The 11,145-nt window shown below is 51.4% G+C and overlaps 1 protein-coding gene across 35 annotated transcripts in view; it reads left to right on the forward strand.

Moving 5' to 3' along the window:
* The window catches only part of ZNF618 (zinc finger protein 618), a 180,405-nt gene extending 171,988 nt beyond the window's left edge, over window positions 1-8,417 (forward strand). For all 35 annotated transcript variants that reach the window (XM_055350475.2, XM_055350464.2, XM_063696694.1 and 32 more), the window contains one exon: window positions 502-8,417. In XM_055350475.2, coding sequence (XP_055206450.2) covers window positions 502-2,018 — 1,517 coding nt within the window. In that variant the 3' untranslated portion in view covers window positions 2,019-8,417. The remainder of the gene's footprint in view (window positions 1-501) is intronic.
* The last annotated feature ends 2,728 nt before the right edge of the window (window positions 8,418-11,145 follow it).

Genomic DNA, 11,145 nt, shown 5'->3' on the forward strand with positions numbered 1-11,145 from the left:
GAGTTCTTAACTCAGGGGATGGGCAGAAGGAGGCCCAGGGAGAGGAGGTGACTTTTTTTGTGGTCAGAAAGCACCAATTTGTGGCAGAATCAGAACTAGAACCCACCTCTCCACAATTCCTGCTGGTTGCTCTTTCCTGACATGATGATCCCATGTATCTTATTTCCTGAAGATTCCCATATTAGAGGAGATTCCTATATTGAGGAAGAAATTAGACTAGTTGGCTTCAAAGATCTAGGGGAATGACATAGACTGCAATTATGTTGCATACATACCACTACATTCTATTCCCATGCCCATGGCAGGCCTTACTAATCAATCATAGAACTTTGTCCCTGTGAGACCGTCATATATTAAAGGCAGCCAGCACCACCCATGTGTGTGCAAGAGGAAATATATTTGCCATTCCCAATACTAGATGTTTAGAGTGTTAGGCTACTGCCACTCCAAGCAGCCTTGAATGCCAGAATTAATCCCATCTGTCTTTGTGTCCTCTGCCAGCCACTACCAGTGGTTTAACACCCAACAGCATGATCCCCGAAAAGGAGCGGCAGAACATCGCAGAGCGGCTGTTGAGGGTCATGTGTGCCGACCTGGGTGCACTGAGCGTGGTCAGCGGGAAGGAGTTCCTGAAGTTGGCCCAGACCTTAGTAGACAGTGGTGCCCGCTATGGGGCCTTCTCGGTCACTGAAATCCTGGGCAACTTCAACACGCTGGCGCTGAAGCACCTGCCACGCATGTACAACCAGGTGAAGGTGAAAGTGACCTGTGCCTTGGGCAGCAATGCCTGCCTAGGCATCGGTGTCACCTGCCACTCCCAGAGTGTTGGCCCTGACTCCTGCTACATCCTCACAGCCTACCAGGCTGAGGGCAACCACATCAAGAGCTATGTGCTTGGTGTGAAGGGTGCGGACATTCGCGACAGCGGCGACCTTGTGCACCACTGGGTGCAGAACGTGCTGTCGGAGTTCGTGATGTCGGAGATCAGGACAGTGTACGTGACGGATTGCCGGGTGAGCACGTCCGCCTTCTCCAAGGCTGGCATGTGCCTTCGCTGCTCAGCCTGTGCCTTGAACTCGGTGGTGCAGAGCGTGCTGAGCAAGCGGACACTGCAGGCCCGCAGCATGCACGAGGTCATCGAGCTGCTCAACGTGTGCGAGGACCTGGCGGGCTCCACGGGCCTGGCCAAGGAGACCTTCGGGTCGCTGGAGGAGACGTCTCCACCGCCCTGCTGGAACTCGGTGACGGACTCACTGTTGCTGGTGCATGAGCGCTATGAGCAGATCTGCGAGTTCTACAGCCGGGCCAAGAAGATGAACCTCATCCAGAGCCTCAACAAGCACCTGCTCAGTAACCTGGCGGCCATCCTGACGCCGGTGAAGCAGGCAGTCATCGAGCTGAGCAACGAGAGCCAGCCCACCCTGCAGCTGGTGCTGCCCACCTACGTCAGGCTGGAGAAGCTGTTCACGGCCAAGGCCAACGACGCAGGCACTGTCAGCAAGCTCTGCCACCTCTTCCTGGAGGCGCTCAAGGAGAACTTCAAGGTGCACCCGGCCCACAAGGTGGCCATGATCCTGGACCCGCAGCAGAAGCTGCGGCCTGTGCCACCCTACCAGCACGAGGAGATCATCGGCAAGGTCTGCGAGCTCATCAACGAGGTGAAGGAGTCCTGGGCCGAGGAGGCCGACTTCGAGCCCGCTGCCAAGAAGCCCCGCTCTGCTGCCAGCGAGAACCCCGCAGCACAGGAAGACGATCGGCTGGGCAAAAATGAAGTGTACGATTACCTGCAGGAGCCCCTCTTCCAGGCTACCCCTGATCTCTTCCAGTACTGGTCGTGCGTTACCCAAAAGCACACAAAACTCGCCAAGCTCGCCTTCTGGCTCCTGGCGGTTCCGGCCGTGGGCGCCAGAAGCGGGTGTGTAAATATGTGTGAACAAGCGCTTCTAATCAAACGGAGGCGGCTGCTCAGTCCAGAAGATATGAATAAACTCATGTTTCTGAAATCCAACATGCTTTAAGACTTGACTTCGGGGGAAAAAAAAAGAAAAAGAGAAGATAACATTAGAAAAAAACCACACAACACTGTCACAAAGAAAAGGAATTTAAGTTCTAAACACTGTGGACCTCATTATAAATGCCCCCTGGAAACTTAAGTGCTTTTTTTTATATGTGTGTGTGTGCGTGTATGTACACAGCCACGTGTGTGCACATGTCTGAACACATGTGCTGTGGTTGTGGGGGTGTGGAGGGTCTCTGTGCTCATCTCCATGGCCAGAGAAACTTTGCACACACACGCGCACACACACACACACGACCCTGGTGCGTGTACACACGCCTGTGCTTGGACGGGTGTGCATTGAACTGGGCGTGTCAGGAAAGCTGAGCGGTTGGGAAAGAGGGAGATGTTTCACCTCCTTTTCTCAGTAAGGGGGCTTTAGAAGACTCCGCTTTCAGGTGTGCAGATTGGCAGAAAGCTGATGTTGTGAAATGTTCAGGCAGCTGAGATCTGAAGTGACTTGACGCTCTCTGTCCTTCACCCCGGTCCTCCTTTTCCCTCTTCCAGCCCTCCCACCCTCCTGATCCCATTGTGCACCCCCCCACACACCCTCGGCTGCTCTGCTGTGGACTCTCCACACTGCATCAGATGGACGGTTTCTGCACTGGACTTTGTTTCTCGTTCACCTTCAGGGCATTGAGCTGCTGCCTTTGAGATACCCCTTGGGTGTCCCGGGGCAGCCGCCTTAGAAACACACCTATCTATCTCCCCAAATCAGGAAAGGAGACTTAAAGAGTATAAAGCTGACATTTTGCTTTTTAATATAAGAGAGGAGAAAAAGACATTTTTCAGAGAAGTATAGATACTGTCTCCACTCCCTAATAATTTCTCTCCCTAACATTTTAGCAATTTTTACCTTGTTTGGGGGTTCGTTTTGTTTCTTCAGATTTGATTTAGACTCTGCTAGGAGGCACTGAATGTCTATAACTTATGTTTTGGAGTTTTGTTTTTTTACTTGCCCCTTTTGTTCCTCAAGTCACACTGTAAACTAGCTCATCTCTGTGGTGTACTCAGTATCCTACAGTCTTTCTTGGCCTTCCCTGTACAGTTCAGTTTTCACATATTCGAATGGCCAAGACCAGGTTCTTGGCTGTGCTATTTGGAGACCAGGCGTTGGGGAGGAGTCACGGGTTCCACAGCTGCGGGCTTTGGTGGCCGTAGGGGAAGCAGTGGTTTGGGAGTTCTGACTGTAAGCGCCAGAGCTGCCCTCCTGGTCCGCTGTGCGTGGTACCCAGTGTGCATCACACTACTCACCCCCTCCCCGACCCTGGCAGTCCACAGCGACTCCGAAGTCAGCCCATAGTCACATCCACCACACCTCAGACCTGCCACAGCCTCTCCTCACTTACCAGGACCCTGAGGCTTCCAGGAGCTCTGCTGCCCACAGCCCTCGGGGTCCTCACTCACACCTCCGACTTCCAGGACGGCAGTGAGCATGGTGCCTTGTGGCCCCAACAGTTGATGTTCCGAGGGTGGGATGGTGTTCGGCCATGTTCGACTCGATGCTGTGAAAGATGTCTTCAGGCTTTTCTCTCCTGTTCCCCCAGCTGTGAGCAAATTAGGTTCTACACACACAGTTCAGATGCCAAGGGTGACACCCCATTCCCTTCACAAGAGGTGGTTCTGTCACAGATCAGCACTCCACCCCCACCACACCTCTCAGTGAATGAAGTGCTGGTGGTCTCACTCCCCTGGCGACCCTTAGCCGTGGGATGGGGTGGTTATACTAAGGCTTCAAGCTGAGAATGGCCATCATGGCGGGAGGCTGTTCGCCAAGGCACCTTCTGTCATCCTGGGGTTGGCTAAGTCAACTCCACCCCTTCCCAATAATAAAGCATTACTCAACTGTGAGATACCTCGACTACAAAAAGCACTGTACCACAGCCCTCTCTCCCTGGGTCCATGACGGGAGCAGGGAGTAAAGTTGATTGCAAACCTCATGAAGGCTTAGGATCATGGACCTGGAACATAGTGTTTGGGGGCCAAGCCTGCACACTTTGCCTCATGAGAACTCACCCAGCTCTCCCCTTGAGTCTTGGACACACTGAAATGGATCAAAGTGGGCCATTTCCACATTTGCTCCAGCAAACTGTGGTCTCAGGAACTACCATGCCATTTCCTCTCCTGGAGAAGTTCTAGGTATTAGCTCCACAACATTTCCAGCTGGGGGACTGAGCCCACTTATCAGAGAAGAGCCGCCATCCACACTGGAGCAGGAACGGGGAGAAATCCAGACAGGAACCTCATGTCACTTCCTAGGGAATATGGGAAGAAACATCAGCAGACTTTCTGATGTCAGTTGGGCCTTTGGAGGCGTTCTGGAAGGTGTGCTCAGCATCACTGAGGATTGACAGATGCCTATAGCAAAAGGTCCCTCTAGCGTTGCTTGACTGCCGGGGAAGGGACAGTGACCGGCACTTTGACCCACACAAGGATAGGAGCTGCCTGCTTTGTGTGGTAGGTGAGAGCAGAGCCTGGGAGCCCATCCTCCCTCTACTTGGAGCAGAGTTGTGCTGGTGATGCCCCATTATTGGGCCAGTTGATTAGAAAATAGGCATTTCACTTTCTTGGAAAGCCATCGGACTAAGCCCAGATGTGCATTTAGAGCACTCAGCGTTCTCCTCTTTGAAGCGTGGGATGTCTGTCCTCCAGGAAGAGATTTGATCTTAGGTTGTTACCTCCTTTCACTTCTTTTCCACCTCAATTCAATACTTAGGGGTTGGCTTGCCTCTGCAGGTTTGATGTGAATGCCACTGGGTACTCAGAAAGCTGTCCTCTGGGGCTGCCTTGTCCAGTTAGATAACAAGATAGCAGATGATTGTTTCTTGCAACCTCTGGTTCCCTCCGGAAACTGGTGTCACCAACAGGAAAGGCTGTACCAAGGTGTCCTCTTCTCAGACAGGCTGTTCTCAGAGTGCAAATCCTGCTGCAACTAACAGCTTAATAAAACCCAAAGATCTCACAGGTCCAGCCACTGGCCCCTTTATCTCCAACAATATCCACCTCACCAAATTCTAGTTCAGCCAAAGGATTGAGACAGGCTCTTCCAGTTCATCTCCTGGTGTCCAGCCTGACCTTCACATCTGGAAGGATTTTGTCGTCTGCCTCCCAGTTCTGGGTCCACTGTAGGTCTTTCCATCACAAGCCTTTGAGGGATCTGGGACCAGGAATTTGGGCCGTTTCTACCATATTCTCAGCAGCCTAAGGTGGTGGCCTGCTGATGTGGAGACTACTCACCTTGAGCCATGTGGTCCCCAGGACAGAAATGGCCTTTGTTTTGACATACATGGACCCAAAAGGGGAGGTGAAGAAAACACACCTCCACCTGGCAAGTTTTTCTCCCTCATCTGAGGTCAGTTTGCTTCACCAACAAAGCCCAAGCCAAGAACTGCAGCGTTGAGGGTTGTCCCTCGGAGTGGAGTAGCCCAAGGAATCTCAGGTCCACCAAGAGCATTGGTACCATCCAGGCCACGGGTGGATGCTTTTGTTCTGGCACAGTTCTCCACTTCCCGATTCCTGGCTCAGCCAGCCAGGCCTCCCTCTAATGGCATTTAGTAACCAGGAAACAAAACACATGCCACCTGAGCAAAACTGCCTGCACTTCATCTCTGGAGGTTCGCCGCACAGAGGCCACCTGCCGCATCACCAGTGAGGAAGCTTTGCCACCATCCTGCTTGGCAGCTTCACACTTGACATCTGAGGATTGGTTTTTGGCTGGAAAAAGGGTACCAGGGTTTCCTGGCAAGGACAGGAGAGCAGTGCAGTGACACAGATGAGAAGCTGTGAGTCTCCAGGATTCAAGGAAGCCACCAGGTGTGTAGGCTGGGAAGAGACATCTCTTTCAGTTTGACCATTTATCTCCTGCACTTTTAAAGAAACACCAGAGAAAAAATCTACAAGGCGTGTTTCCACTGAAGCTGAACCTCTGCCTTTAGGAGTCCCCTATATTTGAGCAAGGCCACCTGCTTCCCCTGGACTTAGCTGGACTCCTTGAAGAGTGGGCTTCTGGAGAGATGTTAGGAATATAGCACATGCTCTCTGGGGGCCACAGGGTCATCGGGAAGGTTTGAAATGAAGATGGGATGTGGCTGGAGCAGGCTGTGAGATGGCTCCATTGGGGACACTCCCCTCATCTTGTCATCACGATGGATATGCTGGAAGAGGAGGTGTCCCAGTGAGCCGCCCGAAGTTCATAGCTTTGCCCTCGCCTTGGCAACAGCGTCAATGCCTCTATCTCTGGGATGCATCTTAAGGAGGGCTTCTAACAAGGCCGATGATTTAGACAGAACAAGAGACTAAGTAAGGTCCACCTATCCCGTGGAGCCAGTAGTAGGTGGGAGCTCCTGTCCCCGCCAGCCCTGCTCCAGCCCCTGTGTCCAGCTGGGCCAGTGGAAGAACTGGGAAGGAGGCAGCCCCTCCCTTTCACTGTGGCTAATGTTTGCTAGGCCAGTTATGGTGAACCAATGATACAGTGTTTTCCCTCTTAACGTTCCCCTCCTGGTTTTGCCTTTTCAGGGTTTTCTGGGGGATTTTGTTGTTGTAGTTGCTTTTCTTCCTCTCTCATTTGGGTTTGAGGATTGTGGTCGGGGGAGCCCTGGCTTTCACCGAAGGAGCCGGGTGGTTTCTGTGGAAGAGGCGCCCACTCCCGCTTTAATGAGGGTGAAGATTGTCAGGTCACTGTTTGACATATTCATGCCCAGCCCCTTCCCCCCCCCCCCGGCCCGCCCACCACGGGTGTCGCTTTAAAGAGGCAATTCTTGTACAGAGAAGGATTTGCTAGGTTTGCATTTGGGTGTTAGCATCACGACCCACGAGGGCCCTGCCCAACCGTGCGTCCTATGGGGCACCTTGACTCTTCAAACCAAAATTCCTTAAAGGGGCACAGCCCAGCCTTGTCGGCAACCTCAGGGGCCTGGGATTCCTGTGGCGCTTCCTGAATTCCAGGTTGGCACATATGATGAGGTCTGAGACCAGCCAGAAGGAGGGGCTCCTCCCATAACCCAGGCGCCAGCCAGTCTCCGCCTAGGACCTTCCCTCCCGCCCAGCCAGGGTGGGCGGCATCCTACGCGGTGAAATGAGCTCGTGGACTGACCCGGGGCTGGACCTCACCAGCCAGGAGAGAGCGAGGGCCGCACGGCGGGGCTGGCCCAGGCAGCTCGTCCAGGGCCATTCAGATCCCAAGCATCAGGAAATCATTTTGTACAACCACCCGAAGCAGAGATATTTTTTAAGAAGCGTAAATTATTTTCAGTTGTTTCCTGATCCTACCTTTTTCTTTTCCCCACAACTTCACGCCAGTGATTCGTTCACATCAGGTAAATCTTGAGAAAGCCTTGGTGCCCTCCTCCCCACCCCCCACTCAGTAACCACGTGCGTGCACCCCCGCATCCTTTCTCAGTAGTTAAGACGTTCTAGGCAATACCATAGACACATCTGACTGTGTCTCTCTGAGTGCAAGAAACTCAAGTCATCTTAAAAAAAAAAAAATACAAAAAAAATTTACAAAAAAACAAACACAAAAAAAATATCTTTTTTAGGCCAGAGTTTTCTACAGGTATTAATGAATATTTTTCTTAATCCTTATAAGTTTTATGTGTTTAATATTTCTTAATACCGGTAGCATTAATTTATACTTTTGTAGCAACACAATATTTTTATAAACAGCCGGTGCTTGGCTCAAGTCTTCACGAGGGGTTTAGGCAGGGCCATCTTGGGGACCCTGTGTACCATGTACTGTATTTAAAAAAAAAAAAAAAGTTACCTAGTGTCACACTTGCTGTGTTAATTAACAAAAGATGTTGTGTGCGGTCTCCTGTATCGGTGTGGATCCAACAGCTCTCCAGGGAGTCACATTGCATGGGGGTTGAGTTGACGGTTCTTGTGATATGTAAACCCCCGAGACCAAACTTGAGGGTTTATTTAGGGTTTTCTGTTTGTCCTTTGGGTTTTTGTTTCACTTGGTTTTGGTGCCGTTTCTCCATTTACAGCCAAATCAGTTTCATGATGTTCAAAACATTTACTGATGTTAAATGGAGGAAAGGAACAGAAAAAAAGATTTTTACAAAGTAATAAAATTTAAAACTGAGCTGTTTAATGTTGCTGTTTTTACCTGTCTGTTCTTGTCTAAAAGTGGAACATTCCCAGGGAGAAGAGGAAGGTTCCACTCAGTTCTTTAAGTCGCCAAAAGCCCCAGCCCGGGATTCAGTACCTCCCCTGCCACCCGAATTCTTGCAGCACTATTTCCCAGTTGGTTGATGCCAAGGCAAAAAGATACCTTTTAACGGTTAGAGAGGATCAGTTGCTTAAATGATTTCATGTCAGTGTTGTATTTATGGTTTTACAATAAAACAACCTTTAGGAAGATGCAGCGTATGGTGTTTTTTTTCTTGGGTTTGAGGTTGGGCCATACTGTCCAGTTAGGAGCAGAGCACCTGCAGGGCCCAGGTGAGTGGAGATGGGCCAGAGACAGGGCACCTGGGGTGACAGCACACATCCATCCCAGCGGGACACTGTGTGATGCTGGCATCGTTGACTTAACTGTGGTGATGGTGGTATCAGTGACTTACCTGTGAGCTCGCAGCTCATCTCTTGCACCAGACCTGGCTCAGCCAGTGTTTGATAAATGAGGGAGGGACATGGTCGAGGAAGATGTGACCCTCCTGGGCTTGTGGAGCATTGTCCCATGGAGGAAGGGATGGATTTAGTCTCCATCCTCCAGGTCTAATGCCTCAGGCGTATGTGCAGGTTGGCCCTGCCCTGCGGTCATCTGCGAGGCTCCTGTGCCCCTTTACCTAGCGGCTTTGGCCCGCTAAATGGTGTGTGTGTGTTATAACTGTTGTATGTATCGTCCATGTGCTGGGGAAGAGTGTCCATGGCTTTTGCCAAATTCCTGATGGCATGAGGGACTCTGAACAAATTAGAAATCAGCGCCCTCCACCATGAGCTGCTAGAGGCCAGCCCTGGTGGGCTCACCAAGCCTGATGCCGTTCAGATGTACAGACACCAATGCTCTTCTGGAATAGAAGCAAACCAAAGGCCAGTCAAGGGAGAAGAGAGACCAGCAGGCAAGCTGGGGCCTGAGCAGGAGGGGGTGACCACTCCTTCTAGTGCGCCCACTGTTAGAACAGCCCCTTAAGAGGTGAAGCCGCCATCCTGTCATCAAGGTGAGTGAGCGACAGACACCCCAGGCCCTGGCTTGACACCATCTTTACCAGGTGTGGGCAACTCTGCTTCAAAGTAGAGGATGTGTTACTTGATCACCTGGAAAAATTCCATCAAACCGCACGTGTAACAGCACGAAGAGCCCATTGGAGCACCAGCCCTGCCCTCAAAACCATCCTGCCTTAGGAGTTTCATGCTAAGAGAACTGTGTGGATGTTCTGAGCTGACGATTGAAGTTTAATAGAGGAGTTTATGTAGCCGACAATGAAGTCAGGAGTCCTGCTGTGGCCGAAGGAATCCTCCTCCACACTCTTGAACATTGCAGTCAAATAAGGCCAGGGCATGGCCCGGGAGCCCTCACAGCTGAAGGAGCAGCTTCTGGATTGAAAAAAAATGCTTTCAAAAGGTGGGGGGAAAGATGTTTATTTATTAAGCAGCTGCAGCTACATTTATTTTGTAAAGGAAATAAATGAGTGTGCCCAGCACCTTTGAAAGAGAAATTTGAGGTGAGACTATTTAAGAATGGAGTGAATCGTCAAGGTAAGTGTGTCCACTGTGCGGAGAAAGATTCCTGGCACCTTCTGAGGTGAGCATTGTGAATTCCTCAGACTCGGGGTCACAAGGTGCTGCTCCCCCATCCCACCCCTGGGGGTTAAAAGCTAGGGTACATTGATTTTTAAATTTATTTTTAGTGAAAAGTTGTAGCAAGTGTCACAGTCAAATGCCCCTGGACCAGGCAGGTCAGTGAGCAGAGTTGGTTACACAAGGTGAGGCCCTTCCGGGGGGTGGGGGGGGGGGGCATCTCTGCTAAGCCCCAGCTCATCGTTGGCATCAGGATGCCAATTATTTTTAAGAGAACTGAGAAACCCAGATTTTTATGTGGAAACTCAGTTTTCAAGTGACGAATTCAGAGCTGTGAAAAAATACCTCGGCCAGGCGTGGTGGCTCATGTCTGTAATCCCAAGACTTTGTGAAGCCAAGGTGGGAGGATCGCTTAAGCTCAGGAGTTCAAGACCAGCCCAGGCAACATGGTGAAACCCCGTCTCAACAACAAAAATACAAAAATTAGCCAGGCATGGTGGCACGCGCCTGTAGTCCCAGGTACTCAGGAGGCCTAGGTGGGAGGATCGCTTGAGCCCAGGAAGTCAAGGATTCAGTGAGCCAAGATCATGGCACTGCACTGCAGCCTGGGTGACAGAGCGAGACCTTGTCTCAAAAAAATAAAATTTAAAAAAATACCTCGTGAGCAACGTGTCCTTCCACCAGCTGAAGCTGGCCTGTACACCTACAGCTCACACCCTCCAATTTAAACATTTTATCTTTCAGTTCAAGTCACTTCAAAATATCACTCTTCAACATGGCCCCTTCAAACTGCCGTGGCTGGCTGGCCCTGGTATGGGAGGCACGTGTGGAAGGAACAGGATGTGGACACAGGATGGGAGGACCTTTGTTAGTCCCAGGCCGGAGGGCCTCTCACTTCTCCTGGACAATTGCCTGTCTCCCTGCACCTGACCCCACCTGCTTCTGCCCAGAACGTCCAGGCCGTGACCACAGATGCTGTCCCTCAGGGCAGTCTTCTCTGTTGGAACCTGTAAGCCCCACACTTTGGATGTTGGGGGAGACAAAGGGAGGGTCTTGATGTGTCTGACCCAGGGGACTGCAAAGCTTTCAATCCTCAAATCCTTGTCTCCAGGTTCATCCCCTCAACCAGAAGTATGGAATCCCTCCTTCCTGCCTGCCTGGTCCCTCAAGCCAATGAGCTAAGGGCACAAGGGGCGAACCCAGGACTGAACTAGCCACCGGCCCTTAGGATGCTGGTCACCCACAGAGAAGAAGAGGTAGGGCCCTGCCTGGGTTTCTTCTGCCAGGGTCAGCTCTCCACTTCAGAACACACAAAGCTGGGGCCTCCAATCCCTCCACAGCCACAG

The sequence above is a fragment of the Gorilla gorilla genome, chromosome 13 (assembly GCF_029281585.2).
Source record: "Gorilla gorilla gorilla isolate KB3781 chromosome 13, NHGRI_mGorGor1-v2.1_pri, whole genome shotgun sequence".
NCBI lineage: Eukaryota > Metazoa > Chordata > Mammalia > Primates > Hominidae > Gorilla > Gorilla gorilla.